Source organism: Mustela putorius, unplaced genomic scaffold (assembly GCF_011764305.1).
Source record: "Mustela putorius furo isolate JIRA1106 unplaced genomic scaffold, ASM1176430v1.1 tig00003869_pilon_pilon_pilon, whole genome shotgun sequence".
Classification (NCBI taxonomy): Eukaryota; Metazoa; Chordata; class Mammalia; order Carnivora; family Mustelidae; genus Mustela; species Mustela putorius.
Window position 1 is genome coordinate 21,883,648 of NW_025422021.1, and position 17,267 is coordinate 21,900,914.

The window sequence follows — 17,267 nt, forward strand, 5'->3', positions numbered from 1 at the left end:
GTTGTAGTTTTCTGTAGTTTTAAAAACATCAACTTTGATTTGAGCAAATAAGGTGTTTTCCTAGGTATGTTTGCCCAGGCAAACATTAAAACTAGTTTGCATTCTTTGAGCCTAATTTGGCCCAGGAGCTAGTAGGACTAGGAAGGATGTTCCTGATTCTGAGAGAGATTGTCACATGGGTTTACTTGAGCATAAACACAGAGTATGTGAAGTTTGGAGCCTTCTGGTCTCCTCTGAGACCCAAAGGGCTAAAGGGGCTCCAAAATCCAACAGATCTAAGTTACAGTCTTCCATTGATGTGAGCTTGGAACACTTACTCTCCATTTCTTAGGACAGTTTTTTCTCTTATAGTCTGTCTTAGGACTGTTGTAAGATTAAATGGGATAGGGGCACCTGGGTGGCTCAGTGGGTTAAAGCCTCTGCCTTTGGCTCAGGTCGTGATCCCAGGGTCCTGGGATCGACCCCACATCGGGCTCTCTGCTCAGCAGGGAGCCTGCTTCCCCCTCTCTCTCTGCCTGCCTCTCTGCCTACTTGTGATCTCTGTCTGTCAAATAAATAAATAAAATCTTTTAAAAAAGATTAAATGGGATAATGTGGATAAGGCACTAGCACAGTCTTTGACATCAGTAAACATTCAGCAAAGGTTTATTCTAAGGTTTGTTTTTACTCAAAATCAGTGAGAGAAACTCACTGTTGTTTCTTTTTCTTTTGCTTGACCTTCTTCTTGTCCTGAGTTCAGCTGATTTTCTCCTTAACCCCCTGCCAATCGTATTTATTTCCTGACACCTTTGCTTAGAATTAATCTGAAGTTCAGCTTGAGTCCCTTTTGCTCTCTGAGGCTTTCCTTGACAGCTCAACTCAGACTTGATGGGTTCAGTGAGGCTCAAGTTCTTGAGGTAATGGCAGCCTCATAAGCCTCCAGGTTTTTCCAAGATGCCTAGGTCATTGTATGGGAATACTCCACAGACTCATAATGAGTTAAAGTGACTCACCTGAAGAAGGTGGCTGCTGTTGTGAGTCTACCAGGCTTCAGTCAGGAGCACACAGAGCTATAGGTCTCCAGCCAGTTGCCTAAGGTCAGTCATGGACTGTGCAATGGCTATTACTACTTTGTTTGGTTTTACTGGAGAAATTTTGTTAATATAATCTTACATGGACATATGGTATAGAAACTGCTCATGGTGGGCTGCTATTGATACAGTGGGGAGATGGGTCCATAGTCCTTCTCCATTGACTCCTGAGGTGCTTTTGTGGATACCCATGGCTTTGCCCCTTGGAGACTAGAAGTCATAATGAGGGCGGGGTTTCTGACCACAGATTACTGATGGCAACTGGCTTTTGATGGTTAACTTCTAAGCTAGGAGATGGAATAGTAAATTGAACCTGACCTGCTGGGGACAACCTGAACCTGAGAAATTTCATCCACTTTTGGTTATCTTTCAAGTCTAGGGAGGGATGGGTACTATGGCTTCTCCCCAAGCATGGAATTAATACAACACAGGTCTCTGGCATGGGGCTTACATTCATAGGAACCAAAGTAATGGAAGGGTAGGCATCACCTCATAGAATGATCTGAATCCTACACAGAGACTGATTGTGACTTTCCCTTATCCATCTCCTCATTTTCCTTATCAACAGAACCCCTGCATGAGTAGAGATGGCAATGAGCCCAGGTAAAAATAAGATGTAGGGGTGAGGAAAGGTCTTTTAAGAGAATGATTTAGTTGGCAGGTTCAACTTTCCTACTCCTTTCTCCTTGTTAAAGAATGAAGATGTGATGGCTGGAGATTCAGGCGTCAGCTGGGAAGCCATAAAGATGAGGCCCATGCCCAGAGAATACGATGGAACCTGGGTCCAAGAGGACATTTTAGAGCCACCATTCTAGTATTGGTCTGTTTTTCTATGTTCATTCCAATATGTGAAGGAGAGAAAACCCAAAACCTGTAGCTCATCTTGTTGAAGCCACAATTTTGGACACTTTGTTATTACCAGTCAATTATAATTCCCTAGTGATGATAGATCGCCACTATGACTCAGTGATGTGGCCTTGGAGGACAATATTAGTAATTTCAAGTGGTATTGGACCAGCTTTTCTCCAATTAAGATGTTTTATAATTATAGGCTTGAAGAGTTTCAATACCACCTCACATTTCTGTTGATAGTTTTTCTTTATAGAAGAGTTAATTATCAAAGAAACAATTAAAAAGTATGGCACATGAGAGAAAAATGAAAAAGGAGGCACCTAATTATTTGTAAACTGAATAAACACACCATTATCTTTTGACCACAGTTTACAGACAAGAATGATCATACAGGTTACTAAGTCTAGACATAATTGCAGTGATGTTGGTGGATGTATAAATATTTTAATCACTTAGCTATAGAATGTGCTTCCTGGTTTGCCTTCAGAAAATATTTTTGTAAAATCTTGAAATACATTCCTCACAGCACAGCCGTCTCTATAATGGCCAGATCTCCTCCTATGATGGTATTTCCATCCTGGAGCCCATTTGGATTGAATTTTTTCCTCTAGTTCTCAGGAAGCTGGGCATACCTCATTCTACTCATTCTCATACCTGGGAAGGAAAGAGAGTTCCTTGCATTGGGCTGGGACAGCCACTGTCTCTGAAGAACTCTGAAGAGAGATGCTAGAGGGATGTCACCCTCCCTGAAGTCATTTTATTAGATTAGTACTCAGTGGATGGCAGCTCATCAAGGCCAAAGCTCAACATGTTACATTTTATTGCCAGCAAATGAAGGCAAATTTCAGGGGTGTTTCCTCTGGGGGAGCAAATGAACAGTTATAGGGGATTTTTGAGGGAAGAATTGGATATTTTCCCATTGAGCTCAGAATTACACCTTTGACTCAGCACAAGTTGTGTATAGTTGTATTTTACAAGGTAGTGCCTTGGTCAGCTCTGGAATCACTGGGTTGTGAATGGAGGGTTAAATAGTCCATTGTATTCTGAAGTCTTTATCAAAATTTCCCCAACCATTGGATGGGCTTTAATAATGAAAGAGCTAGTTATGGCTCATGCAGACAATTATGATAGCACAAAATGCTTTTTAGTGATTTTGAGTTAGAATTAGGCAACAGCAATAGGCACAAACAGCCACTTATGGGACATGCCAGCTGCTTCCAGCAAAGCTGCTGACATAAAACAGGGAATGGCACTAAAACAGATACAATTCAAGTCATAATTTGCTTGATAATAATTTCTTTTTTGTCTCTACAGCCTTGAAGGATTGTCCTGAATAAGTGCATTCATCAAGACAGCAAGCCAAGCCATCAGGCAGATGAATAACAGCAAACTGCCATCACAAGGGTGAGTGAAACTGGAGACAAAAGTCATGGTCTTCTAAAGTGAGGCATCAGAAAGGATGAATACCCAATTTTCGTAGCAACATGGACGGGATTGGAAGAGATTATGCTGAGTGAAATAAGTCAAGCAGAGAGAGTCAATTATCATATGGTTTCACTTATTTGTGGAGCATAACAAATAGCATGGAGGACATGGAGAGAGGAGAAGGGAGTTGGGGGAAATTGGAAGGGGAGGTGAATCATGAGAGACTATGGACTCTGAAAAACAATCTGAGGGGTTTGAAGTGGTGGGGGGGTGGGAGGTTGGGGTACCAGGTGGTGGGTATTATAGAGGGCATGGATTGCATGGAGCACGGGGTGTGGTGAAAAAATAATGAATACTGTTATGCTGAAAATAAATAAATTAATTTTAAAAAAATAATAAAGTGAGGCAGAATTGACAAGTACCAGTGGTGAATTGTTACCGTGTAGGGATGGCCGTTCAGGGCTGCACATAGCTCTCTGAGGCTGAGTCCATTCCTTGGCACAGGCTAGCAAAGGGCAGCTATCCATCAGGATGGAAATCGGCTAGAGAATTCCAAACATGGTTTGTATCCTTTGTTCTTTTCCAGCTCCCTCCCCAGAGGCATTCTAATTAAGAGTAAGACTGTTCTCTACTTCTCTAGCAAGGATTTCCTTGACCTACAGCAAAGATCCTTTTGGATTCAAAGTCTGCTCTGCATTTGTAGAGTTAAAAGTCCCATTAGCTGCTCTGCCTCTGATTTCACTGACCTGTTTGTTTTGCTGCTAACACCTCCCTGGTACCTTGCTGAAAGGATGTTCTCCCCACACTCCTTCCCTATGCCTTGGGAGGCACTGAGGTGGATGAGGTATTTATTTACACCTCTCTTTGGATCATTAGGTAAAAGGGGTGACACACTTCTCTCTCTTGGCAACATGTTTAAATATGAGCCTGTTTTACTTCTCAACTTACTTTCTTGTCAACACACATGTAAATCTGTATAAGCATAGCTCATTCAAAAGACATTCCCATACAGTGCTTTTCAAATATGTATTTTCTAGATTTCCGCTTAAATTTAACTTTGGTAAGCTGTCAGCTTTTAAATAGACTTTGTGTATATACTACAAAGAATTTTGTACTACAGTCTTTTGTTTGAGAAACTGCTTTTTGGTCTGCAAATGGTCCTCTGTAGATGGAGGGCTAGGAGAGACTGAAGAGGCGGACCATCCAGATATGTAGGTGACAGATTTAATAAGCAAGAGAATTTGTGAGGCTTGTCTTGGGTGGCGACAAAATGAGCAGATCTCTGCACCTGCCCGCCAGAATCTTTAAAGTTTATATAGAAGCCTTAACTGGGTTTAGTAACATATGCCATCCAGATGGCCTCAATGCCATATTACTATCTCAAGGCTGTGTCCTTGCAGCAGCTTCTAGGGTGGTGAAGGCAAGCAGAATGCTTCTTCTAAGGATGTTTGGGAAGGGGATCGGGGGCCTCTGATTGCTTAGGTCCAGCTCTCAAGTCAGTTGGTGTTCACATCTTCTCCCTGAACATCTCTAACAGCACATCTTAAGTAGATAATTTTGGAAGGTTTAAAATTTATAAACAGATTTTTCTCAACTCTGTAATCACTCTGATTCTAAGTCATTAAGTCTCAGACAATGTCATCACATATTTCCTTAGTGCCTTTTAAGACAAATGTTAATAACTTTTTAAATTGGAATAAACCTTGTATGTGATAAAATGCACAGATTTTAGGTGAACATTTTCATGACTTTTGATAAATGTATATACCTGTGTAAGAGCACCCCCCCAATCAAGATATAGAACATTTCCATCATCTCCAAAAGTTCTGTAGTCAGTATCCACCCGCAGAGGCAATAATGGTTCTGACTTCTACCAGCATAGATAAGTTTTACCTCATATTGAAATAGGATCATCCATTCTTGTAAGTATCTGTGGCTATTCTTTTTTAGTTCTGACTAGTATTCTATTACATAAATGTACCATTCTCTCTTCTCCTGTTGGAGATTTGGGTTGCTTCCAGTTTTTGCCTATTATGAATAATGCTGTTATAAACAACTTTTAAAAAATCTAGTGAAGTGAACAGCAAGGGCCAAGTTTACAAATATTTTTTTCCTTATAATCTGATTTGATCATAGAAATAATATCACCATCCAGTGGATTTAGATCTGTGATGCTTTAAATGTATTACTGAGGCCCCCCAACAAAAGGGTTATCTTGTGGAGGATTTTATTTCAATGGGCCTATATTCAGAGGCATGACTCAGAACGTCCTAAGGAGAGTTCTCAGCCCACCTAAACTGTCATACACACCAAGACTGATGAGGAACCAAGTTTCCCAAAACATGGTGCATGTAATACTAGTTGTGGTGGACAGTGAATTCTGGTGGTCCCTGGAAATTTGTGTGTTTAGTAATTAAGTGTTTATTTTTATGGTGACTTTTTAGGTATGGCAGGTGATGGTTTTTCCTTCAGGGATAGTTTCCTTTGGAAAATTAAAGACAAATATGAACATTTTTCATTAACTAATAGCTCAGTTGGAACTCAAATGACTGAATTTTAAAAACACTGGTGTCGTAGTTAAGATAGACCGTGGTACTAATCTGGCCTTGGCCACTTACAGACTGTCATTTTCAGCAAGTCGCTCCATGGGTGCTTTAGGATCTGTAAAATGGGATATTAGTACAGATTTCATGCAGTTACTATAAAGGATAAATGATAATATATGTGATACTTAGAGCACACAGTGTGTGCTCGAGGAAGTGAACTATTGGTATTTCACTGCAATAATTAGTCATGTGGACAACCAAATATTGGCCAGGGATTAATTATTGGATTAATGGGTCTGTAAGGTCAACATTTCTGATACTCATGAAACATCCTTGGGCTTGAAAAGACATAACTTTAAATAGTGCATAAGCAAAAGATAACATACTCTGGCAAGAAAGAAAACCTCACCTCTCACATTTCACGTTTAAAATCAGTTATGGTACTCCATAACTGTATCAAAAGTAACAGTATCTCTGTCTCTTTATGATACTCCATAAATTATGATACTCCACAGTTATGATACTCCATAACTGTATCAAAAGTAACAGTATCTCTGTCACTTTTCCAGGCAAACTCCACACCTGAAATTCTGACAACGAAAATGTCAGGTCACAGGAAGGTAGAGGGTAATGGCATGTGGGCCAAGTGGCTTTCACCTTGACTGCACATGACAGTCATCTAGGGAACTTTTCAAAAATACTGGTGCCTGGACCCCATTTCTTGTGCTTTTGATTAGTCAGGATAAGGCCCTCCTAGTTGTGAAAGCTGCCCAAGTGGTTCTAAAGTGCAGTCAGGGTAAAGACACACTGGTCTAGCTCTCCAACATTGGCTCAGTTCAGCTCTGACCTTGAGGGATACAAGTGAAACTGCACTGAGCAGAACCACAGACCTCTTCCTGGGGGTTGAATTCTGCATGCTATCTTGTAACGGAAGGGCAGCAATGCAAAGTCAACTTTGGGGGCACCTGGGTGGCTCAGTTAGCCAAGTGTCTGCCTTTGGCTTGAGTCATGATCTCAGGTTCTGGGAGCAAGCCCTGTGTCAGGTTCCCTGCTCAGTGGGGAGTCTGCTCAGGATACTGCCCGGGATACTCTGCCTCCTCCCCCCTACTCATGTTCATGCTCTGTCTCTGTTAAATAAAATCTTTAAAAAAGAAGTCAACTTGATTATAGCAGAGCTTGTTTATTCTTACACTTTGGAAGGGAGAGTTGGATTAGCTTTTTGATCAGTGATACAGTTTTGTATCTTTCAGGCTCTGTCCATAGCTTCTTATCTCTAGTCATAAGGAAGGAGCCTTATAGGGCATCTGATCTGCCCATTCCTCACCCACAGGCCTCTTTCTGGCCCCTTAGGAGGTCCGGGTTGATGCCCAAGTGAGGAGTTCTTTGTAACCCAAATTTGGATGTTTTCTGAAATGCTGCCTGTCAAAGTTAGGGACCTGGGTCCACTAAGTTACCCAAAGACAAATGAGGTCACTAAAAGCAATAGTCAGTTTCTGTCACTTAGCTCATGCCAGCTATAGATTCTGTTGTATTCCTGACTCCTCGAGAGAGGGCCTTCAACCCAGACATGAAGATGTCAGGTTCAAGGAAGTCAGTGATTCAAAGCACAGATGGCTACCTAGATATCTCAAAAGTTTTAATGCCATTTTCTTGGGAAAGTCTGGCAGTGTCTGCCATCTAGAGGGCTGTTCGCTGAAATCTGCCAGGGTATGCGAGGCCTAGGGCAGCTGGGCAGTCTTACTGTGGGTCATTTCGGAAGGCATGCACATCAGAAACTCCCCCACTGACAGACTTTAGGAGTATTTGTTTGTATTTGGATTTCCATTTCACTTTGGATTCTAATCTTGGGCTGCAGGTCATCAACAAGAGAAAGCATTTTTCTCCTAGATCTCCTTCCATATACTCACAAATATAAGCACACGTTCTAACCTATGATTTATACCTCATTTGCAGGATATACTGAGCTTAGTCAACAGCTCTGTGTTTGACTTGCCATATGGGCTGTTTGCCATGTAAGATCCAGGGTAGAAACTGTACGACTTAGGAGGCCTCCTGGGGCTTGTGCCCCTCGTCTCGACAAATGGAGAAAAAGCTTACGAGTAATGCTTCTTGGTTATTGGAACCCCTTTCATGGATGTGGGCTTCCTCCACTCTCTCTCTAATCCAGGGATTATTGTCTCATGGGATCATTCAGCAAAATAATTATTTAGAATTTGTTTTAGTTTCCTGCATTGGTGTTAGCTAATTAAGTGCCCAAACGTTATTTTTACCTAGTTATTGAGTTCTTTAAAAAAAACTGCCAAAAGGAGTCATTATCAGTTTAGTTAGGGCTTGTCTTACCAGATGTAATTTCATTCAGGTGAAAAGCTGTGTTAAATACATACAGCAGTCTGAAGACAAACAAAACAAAACAAAACAAAAAACAAACCAACAACCCCCCCCCCCAAAAAACCCCAAGTACATTAGATTCAAAACAGATTCCTCCAAATAAAAATACTAAGGTAGATAAAGATGAGGAAATTTCATAGTTTCATTCTTTGGTATGGTCCCTCTCATAAAGTGTATAAAACTAGGAAAGTCCATAATACTCAGATATATTTAAGCTATTTCCAACATGCAGTTAGGTTCACATTTATAGAATGTGCTTTTCCATATTATACACAGAAAATAAAAAAAGAACAGGGAACAAATTTCCAAGGATGAAATTTCCACATTTATTTTTCTTTCATGTGCATAGAAAATGGCAGTGAAGTGTCCTATGAAAAAGGCAGGGAATGGGCATGGCGCTTCTATACCAGACTGGACTTTGTGCTTCAAAGGTACACTATTCATTTTGAAAACAAAGGATGTTATAATTTGTTTTTAATTGCTAACAACTCCTTGGGTTTCCCATTTGTTTTTTAAGCTGTCAGTTTTCTTCAAATCTCTTTTCAAATGACACACTGCATTACAAATGATGGCACTTAACCAATGTGGCATTTCCATATTTACACCAACAAAAGAAATTTACAAGACATAATAGCATACAATCTTGACATTTAGTAATAGCAATAAAACATGAAGGGCATCCATTTTTTTTATTTTTTTCTGTACAAACTATCAGAACATAACTTTATTCACATTAAAAAAATCATCTTTAATTTGATTTGACCTACACATCCCCCAACTCATTTCACCCATTTCTCAAACCTCTCATCACATCGCCCACACCTTCACCCGACTACAGAATCTACAAGTAATTAGATCTAACACCTAAATAGAGCTTAGAAAGTCCTCTCTCCCAAAGGTTTCCTTACTTCCCTGATAATTCCTCAAAAAAGAAAAAAAAAATATGCTCTTCACTCAGTCCTTCCATTTCACTTTCACATTTCATCAGCAAATCAGCAAGACGGATTTTTCATTTCAATCCAAACAAGGTTAGAAAGAAGAGTTCCTCTATCGAGCATCTTGATGCTACACCCACGAGTCTGGGGACCCTGGGTACTGTTCTGCCCTATAAGAAGGTCGTTTTGTGGAATAAAAGTCTACATAATTTGTGGTCGATTTCAGTCCATACTGTGTTGAATAATCAGAAGAAGCTGGAAAGTGAACTCGGTCATCAAAATAAGGATCTTCATAGCTATGAGGAGACTGCAAATACAATCTGTATGCGTCAAAGTTCTTTCTGTTGGAGTCATCTTGACTATAGTACAGCTGTTGATGCTGTTGATGAAATGAAAAAGCAAATAAATGAAAGCAATTTTTGGAAATATGTGTTTAAGGGAAATTAATGTGGGTTTCCTGCTTCATATTTTTAAAGCAGTATTTAATATTTGTGCATATATGATTCAGAGTTCTTTCTGGTACACGCTGTATATTTACTATTAGAGTGTAAGGATTTTAAACTATGTTTACAAGTGGGCTGGCAGAGTTTGCTCAAGTCCTGTTCTAGGGCCTCTAGAAGTTGGTGTGTCTGGAGAGCCCAAGATGGCCCCTTGCTACCTCTTTCCCCCTTAGAGGTCCAGTTCTGTGCTCTGCTGTGGAGTGGTCTGTTACCTGGGCATGCCCAATGAAAGGATAGCCTTGATTTTTGCTTTGACACAGGGAACCATGAGTAGTACATCATGAATTTGACTGTAGATTAGATATTCATGCTTCAGATAGTTGTGTATGTACAGAACCATCCTTTAAAACATTTACCTCAGAGATGAAGATTGAGTCCATCCCTCACTTTTAAAAGAAATGTGAGGTATTGTTAAAGGAGTAAGCAATCTCTGGGCAGCAGGATAATAAGATTGGGAGAGACACGTGAGCAAATAGGTCTAAAGGAAACACCTTCCCCATGTCAGGATTAATAGATTTGTAAGAAAGCAAGGTGAAATCCATGTGGGCATCCACCTCAGGGTACCCTCCCCTAATTTCCTTTTGTGTTACCTTATCTCATCTCTGACCTCATTTCTTCAAATATGGAGAAAAACTGTCATGGCTCTTAATGTCTGTTTTCCCTCTTGATCATGCCCCAAACCCCCCATTTAGTAAGATGTAACAAATTCATCATGTACATATAAACATCATGTTCTGAAACTAAATTCATTCTAACATTAAAAGCATTTTAGAGCTAAATTCCCTTTTTAAGTTAGTTATGATTTTAAGATTTCTTTTTCTCCTGACTTAAAAACTATAGGATAAATTATGAATAATTTGGGAAGTTCTTTTTTTTTCCATCTACAGAGAAAAAATGATGAAATGGAGGGAGGTCTTATGAGTAACCTTATCTGAAGTTCAGGATGCAGGGTTGTTTGGAAAACCCTAGCTGCTTTTGTATTATTGGAAGGTAAAAGGAGAGATCAGATAACCTATGTGAGTATGGCATCATGAAGGACTGATATAGGGGTGCCTGGGTGGCTCAGTGGGTTAAAGCCTCTGCTCAGGTCATGATCCCAGGGTTCTGGGATTGATCCCTGCATCAGGCTCTATGCTCAGCAGGGAGCCTGCTTCCACCCCTCTCTCTCTGCCAACTTGTGATCTCTGTCAAATAAATAAATAAAATCTTAAAAAAAAAAAGGACCGATAAAAATTTTAGGCCCTGTGAAAGCAGAGTTTGGATGCCACAACCATTAGTTCCCACTCTGATGGAGAATGGGGTCCACCCCAGTAGGGCTGAATCCCCTTGGACTTCTGAGATTAATGGAGACCTGGCCACTGACTCAAGTGTTTTCAAACCACAGATGCTTGGATATGGAGGGAGTCATGAAGATGGGAAATGAGATGTACAAAAAAGAACTGTGAGATGAGAGAATGAAGTGTGCTTACCACCTTTTTCAACCCAGAGGATGGAAGAGAATTTGGAGGTTAACAGAAAAAAGGAATGGGAAAAGGAGATTGTTGGGCAAAGAATACGCATTAAAGACTTCTCAGGTGGTTCCCATCAGTGGCAATGGTGGTCTCAGCAGCATGGATTTGAGTACTCAAGCACATGAGGCTACTGTGGAAGTGCTTTGCTTAAACCACAGATGAGCTTCTGAGGAGCAAAGATCCCCAGGGAAAGCTCCTTGGCCCCTGCTGTGTTGGGCCAGCTCTGGTAGGTCAACCGGCGCGGACCCCTTTCGGTGTTGATCCCTGCTAATCGGCCTTCTGTAAAAATGATACTGCAAATTCACCTGTAGCCGTCTATTTTGTTCTCTTGCTGGTGAGGAATAGGAACTGATGTAAATTGGTGAAGGTTTGCTGGAGCCTGTAAGAAAATATTTTATGAAATTAAAACTAATGCTCATTACTCCGGGCCATTAGGCTGTGTGGGCTCCCTGCACTAGGGCTGGTGCAGTCCCTGACAGGGCCTGCCTTTCCCAATACCAGCGGAGACCTGGACAGGCAGCCGTCTGAGTTCCCCGGATCTAGCCTGGCAGCTGCTCACCTTAGGGCTGTTAGGGGATAATGGATATGGCAAAGATAAGTCACATGTGTGTTTCACCAAAAAGCAATATCAATCCAAAAAGGTTGCCTTCTCAACCTCTGGTCACTGTGGGGAGCTGTGCATACCTGTGAAGATTTCCCTGGCTGTCTCTGAACCAGGCCTTGCTCCTTGAGCCAATGGACATCGCTTTTCCAGGGCTCTGAGATAGAGCACTGGGTCAGATGGGGGAAGGGAAACATATTAGAACAAGCTCCCTGCCTTCAGAACAGATAGGATCCAAAGTCCTGGGTCCCGAAAGGAGCAGGCACAGGCGTGTTCTAAGCAGTCTGGCCACATGGGGGCACAGTCTTGTGTCTGCCATCTTTAAGTACATTTTAAAACAAGAATCTGATAATCAGATGGCTATCTTGTTCAAGAGTCCACAACAGACTCCCGATGATGTCACTGGCTACCATTCTAGTACTGTTAGGGCTAGCAAAGATTTTTTTTTTTAATGAGGAAAATGAAACATACTTGAGGCAAATTAGTTTATTGAAGCAAGCAAAGAAGATACAGAAGGGCATGCAGGCTAAAGAAGCGATCTTTAAAATAAAGCAGGCTGCTGCAAATCTGAAGCAACAATGCACTTCAGTTTGTGCATTTCCTTTGCAAAGAGCTTGGTGTTTGAGATGTAGCATCTGCAATTTTCTGAGCTATTAATTGCCATAGTAACAATCGTCGATTAGTAAACAGTCCTGTGAAATCACAATTTCAAAGACAACAGCACAACTGAGACGGCTCCCCCAGCAGTTGTTAAGTTGCCACCAGCTTTCATTTCTTTTTAATAAATAGGGTTTTTTTTTTTTTTTTGGAGGAAAGAGTATTCTTTTGTGGTAGCTCAGTCACACTTGTATTTGAAAGCTCTAGAGTAGTTATAATTTGCCAGAGAGTTGAGAATGGGGACAATATGAAATCTTGGTAACTCTTTGGGCTGGCATCCTTTACATAAATTAGATGCCCAGCTTTCTGAATGACATAAAAATATGAATACTATGCAACATTATTTTTGTTATTCTTAAAATATAATCACCGCGGGAAGAATCACATTATACATTTTGTTATTCATTCAAACTCTTTTCCATGAAAATGTAAATGAAATTGATCTCCATTCTCAGATTTGAATTTAAGAGATGAGCCAGTCTAGGAGATGCAGCCTTGCAAAGCATTCCAGAATGCAGAGTTCTGACACAGGGGAAACACAGGGAGACACTGCAAGGACAGGGCGGGAGCAGAGCGAAGGGACTGCACTGGGGGACAAACAGAAACCATCTCTCTTGGAAGCGGTGCTCTTTTTATTTGTGGTCAGTAGGCCACTACCTTAACTTGTTTTCCTTAAAACAGGCGGAAAAGACAACAACCCCGGAAGCAGGAAATGGAGAGACTGGAATGGGGTCAGCTGCTGGAGGACCGTCTCAATACAGGCAAGGGCTACTTCCCAGGCCGCTGGCGGGGTGCCTGGAAATGAGTGGCTTTTCGAGATAGTCTATCACACACCCAGCTGGCGTCTTACCAGGGTATAGGCCTTTATGTGTGGCATCCCCTTGGCTATTGTAATACTGCATAGGTGGCTGGGTCCTATCGTATTCAGAGCGAGGGTCTCTGATTCCTAACAGTGCTGGTGAGGAGGAGGTGCTGCCGACTGAAGGGAGAGGCAGAGGAGGAGGGAGAGAGAAAGGAGAAGAAAGAGAAAGCAGACTGTCAGTGTCTCTGCAAAATCCTCTCTGGAAAAATAAAGGTCAGCAATTAGAAATGCCACGCAGCTGGTGCTGAAAATCAGCTCTCAGAGATCCTGTGTGTTGAAGAGCAGCCAGCGCTAAAGCCTGGGAAGGACCCCCAGGCCTGCTGCTGAGAGACCTGGAGCCAGGATGGCCCTCCCAGAGCTGCCGCAAGAGCTGAGGTGCGGGCTGCCTGGTTAGGGGCGCAGGGCCCAAGCCGTGCAGCCTTCTCAATGGTGGGCCTCCAAGACTCCAGTCGGTCTTTACAATAGTGGGAGAATAACTTATTAGCCATGTAAGAGTTCCATTTGCTATTTTATGATCTCAGTTCTGTTGCTTGTAAAACACCCATCTATTATCCTTTATGGACAGCTCTTCAGTAAATAGGTGTTTTATGGCATATTTTGATTTTTTTAGTTATTTCAAAAATATCTGCATCTTGAAATGTGTTTGAGTATAAGTGCCCAGCCCATAAAATTTATAGTTCTTTTTATGGTGATCAGCTGTCAGGAAAATTTTGTAAACTCAGTAAGACTGGTTTCTCAAGAAGTTCACAGTGCTAACAAGCCGAGCCTTGCAAAAGACCAGACATTTTTTTTTTTATCCCAGTTAGAGCCAAACATTTAATAATAAGTATCTACCCATAGGTCTCCTTTTGAACATTTCTGCACAGAAGGAAAGCATCACACTATTTTTTTCTCATTAAAAAGTCCTCTGGCTTGCACGGAAGTTAATTCTAAATAAAAGTGGTCACTTGCTCACTTGACCCACTGGAAAGCAGATGCCCCCCACCCCCAAGCCTTGCAGCCAGGGGTTCTGCAGGCCTTGATGCTTTCAGAGGCAGACTGACACTGAAATATTTTCTCTAAAAGGTCCCTTCACTGACACAGGGTTACTGTGTGTTCAACAAAGGTGGGTGTGCACAGGCAGTGTCTGTGTGCTACTCACCTTGCTTACTTTCTGGAAGGTAAGAGGACAAAGAACGTGCCCACCTACTTCCCACAAGTACATTAGCAAGGCATCAGGTTAGTGCTGAGAGATAGGAGGATTAGCCCTTAGAATAATTGGAGCAACAAGTATGAATTATATCTTACCTCTGAAACAGAATCCAAACAGGTACCTAGGAACTTGGACGGGCTCATCAGCACTGTCCAGTGTGTACATATGAGGTCCTCAAAATAGGTTCATTGCTTAGTAACTACGCCCTCATCAGTCTGAAATTATTCTTTTGCCTATACTACATATGCCTTTTGTTAAGCAGCCAAATCTCTTGTTTCCCCTGACACCCCTATTTCTAAGTTCCTAAAGGATTCTGAGCTTTTTTGTAAAAGAAGACAGCCTCAGGCTACACCTGGGAGCTCAGCAAGGATGTCAAAAACCAAGCGTAAGTCTCTTTGAAGAAAACAACTCAAAATTTAAAAACTAAGATAAAAATATACACCATACACAGCAGGCACAGATGATTTAAAAAAAAAAAAATTCCTCATACAAGTGGAGATGTCCAATTATGTGGCAAGAACCGCCAGTCCTATATTTGTCTTTTTGGTCACATTTGTCCACATGAGAAATAAGACTGCCAGCAGTAGCACAGTTGAATACAACAGATAATATTTATATGTCAGAATGGGGGATTTAAAGCCAAATAAAAAAGGTACTTATTTCTTTTCCTATTTCATTTAGTTAGGAATTAAATTTATAGAACTTGGCTTGGCAGTAATATTCTGCCCTTATATATAAAAAACAGTCTGGGGGCTCCTGGGTGGTTAAGCCTCTGCCTTTGGCTCAGGTCATGATCTTAGTGTCCTGGGGATGGAGTCCCAGTTCTCCCTCTAACTCTAACCCCAGCCCAACTTTCTCCCCCCCCCCTCTCTCTCTCAAATCTTAAAAAAAATAACAACCCCTTCTCCCCTCCAGTCTGAGTCTCAGAACATTCTTTCTACTAAATTAGGCACTAAGAAGTAGGTAGTACGGTTGCCAAGATTCCCAATTTACACTTCAAAGGGAATTCCTGCAAACCCACCTGTAGGGCCTGTTGCCATCAGCCCTGGATCTGGGGGTGGGTGGGAAGGCAGTCCTGGAATACAGCCAGGGGATGGAGGTTTAACTGGGAAGGAGGAAGGTGCAGAAGATTGTGGCTCCCCCAAATGCTGGTATGAAGATCATGTCTAAAGGACTCTGTTTCTAAGAGTTCTCACCAAGAAAACTAAAAGATCACTTTGGAGGAGATTCTAAACGTATGGCCAGTGGGCAGGTAGGGCAGCTGTTTTCAAGTGTAACTAGTGGTTCTCCAAGTCTACTCCTCCACTCCAGCATCCACATCATCTGGCCAGCCTGTCAAACATGGAGTCCCCAGCCCCTTCTCAAACCTAGTGAAGCAGAACCTTGGGGGAAATGGGGGAGAGGGCCTCGGGATACATTTACGTGTAAACTTGCATAAACTTAAAATGGAAGGAGGAAAGTGGGTCTGTGGTTTCCAGTGGCATGTAATTCCCAAAGAAGGCTCTTGGATTGAAAAGCAAATACACCTCCTAAGTGTTTGGAGGTGACAGGCTTAATAGTCTACGTTCAGTCTTCTTTGGCTGGAAAATGACATCTGTCACACAAATGTTCCCGCGAAGGAGTGGAGTTTGCCTACTGACCTGACTGAATGATGGGTGACATCTGTTGGTTGGTGGTAGACAAGGAAGGATGTGATTTGAATCGGTCTCGCTCTAACGTTGACACAGGTGTAATAAAATGGTTCTGATTCCACCCATCCTGTGGAGTTAAAAGAGAAAAAGAAACCTCTCAAAATGAATAATGACATTTCATTACAATAAATGACTATGAATGTGTGCTCTGATGAATGCTAATTATGCCAGAGCTATTCTTGTAAGTTACCTTTTTATAAATGCTCCGGAGGTCCCGATATTGCCATAATGTATTCAAGACCTGGGCTGCTGCCTTCACCACTTTCAGAGATGATCTAAGGAGACAGCGAAGATGTTAATGAACGTGGGCGGCACAGCCTCAGGCTCACTTGCAGAGATTCAGGCTGCAAAACAGCGGCCAAGAGGCCATCTCTCCAAGGACCAGAGGGCACAGGGGCCGCTGCTGGAAAACATAACCAAGGGATCCGGTGTACCTGGGAGCTGGGCAAGTTCAGGGCCAGCCAGGGTGGCAAGGACTGAAGTGAGGCTCTCAAGCAGTCAAGTCTGTGGTGAGAGGCTGTGACTGGGATAAGCAGTGACTCTCTGAGCTGGGGGCCTCTTTCGGGTGTCAGCCCCTAGCCTCCCCTTGTATCTCCCAAGGAGCTGACCTTGCTGGTGCTTTGGGATGAAAGCAACCATGACCACGAAACCTGAGGGTCAGAGGACCCTCCGAGTTAATCTGTTTTCCCATAAATAGGGCTTTATATAAACACCTGCATTGCCTTATCATTTGTGCCTCTACATTAACAAATGTACACCTGTGCCCTAATGTTCAATGTGGAAAACAGGGTTGGTTGTAAATTCTCCTCTCTGAAGACATTTGCTGAATATTGGCCTTTTGTTCAAGCACTGCTGGCCATGAGTCACTGCTTTTCACCTCGGGAGCTGTTCCCCTAACTCAGTGGCCTCAGCGGGAAGTGTAGCTTCCTGCCTCAACACAGGCTCCAGACACCACACCAGGGGGTGGATCAGTGCTTGGGGAGTCAGCTGGAAGGATAATGGAATACTTCTTGAGAATTCATTTCCGCACTAAAAAT

The 17,267-nt window shown here is 42.1% G+C and overlaps 1 protein-coding gene and 1 long non-coding RNA gene across 11 annotated transcripts in view; one reads left to right on the forward strand and one right to left on the reverse strand.

The window, feature by feature from the left end:
- Positions 1-1,767: 1,767 nt before the first annotated feature.
- LOC106004969 lies at positions 1,768-13,247 on the forward strand. Of its 2 annotated transcripts, XR_006602512.1 has the most exons (4): positions 1,768-1,890; positions 3,237-3,326; positions 11,101-11,453; positions 13,167-13,247. It is a non-coding gene; the product is annotated as an uncharacterized LOC106004969 (long non-coding RNA). The 2 variants fall into 2 exon arrangements; XR_006602511.1 differs by lacking the exon at positions 13,167-13,247 and having other exon boundaries at positions 11,101-11,539.
- The window catches only part of PKP4 (plakophilin 4), a 245,229-nt gene continuing 236,545 nt past the window's right edge, over positions 8,584-17,267 (reverse strand). For 6 of the 9 annotated variants that reach the window (XM_004743897.3, XM_004743898.3, XM_045066796.1 and 3 more), the window contains exons 18-22: positions 16,421-16,505; positions 16,180-16,297; positions 13,336-13,464; positions 11,533-11,606; positions 8,584-9,595 (exon numbers count right to left, since the gene is read on the reverse strand). In XM_004743897.3, coding sequence (XP_004743954.1) covers positions 9,347-9,595; positions 11,533-11,606; positions 13,336-13,464; positions 16,180-16,297; positions 16,421-16,505 — 655 coding nt within the window. In that variant the 3' untranslated portion in view covers positions 8,584-9,346. The remainder of the gene's footprint in view (positions 9,596-11,532; positions 11,607-13,335; positions 13,465-16,179; positions 16,298-16,420; positions 16,506-17,267) is intronic. The other 3 variants (XM_045066799.1, XM_045066797.1, XM_045066798.1) reach the window with 2 other exon arrangements.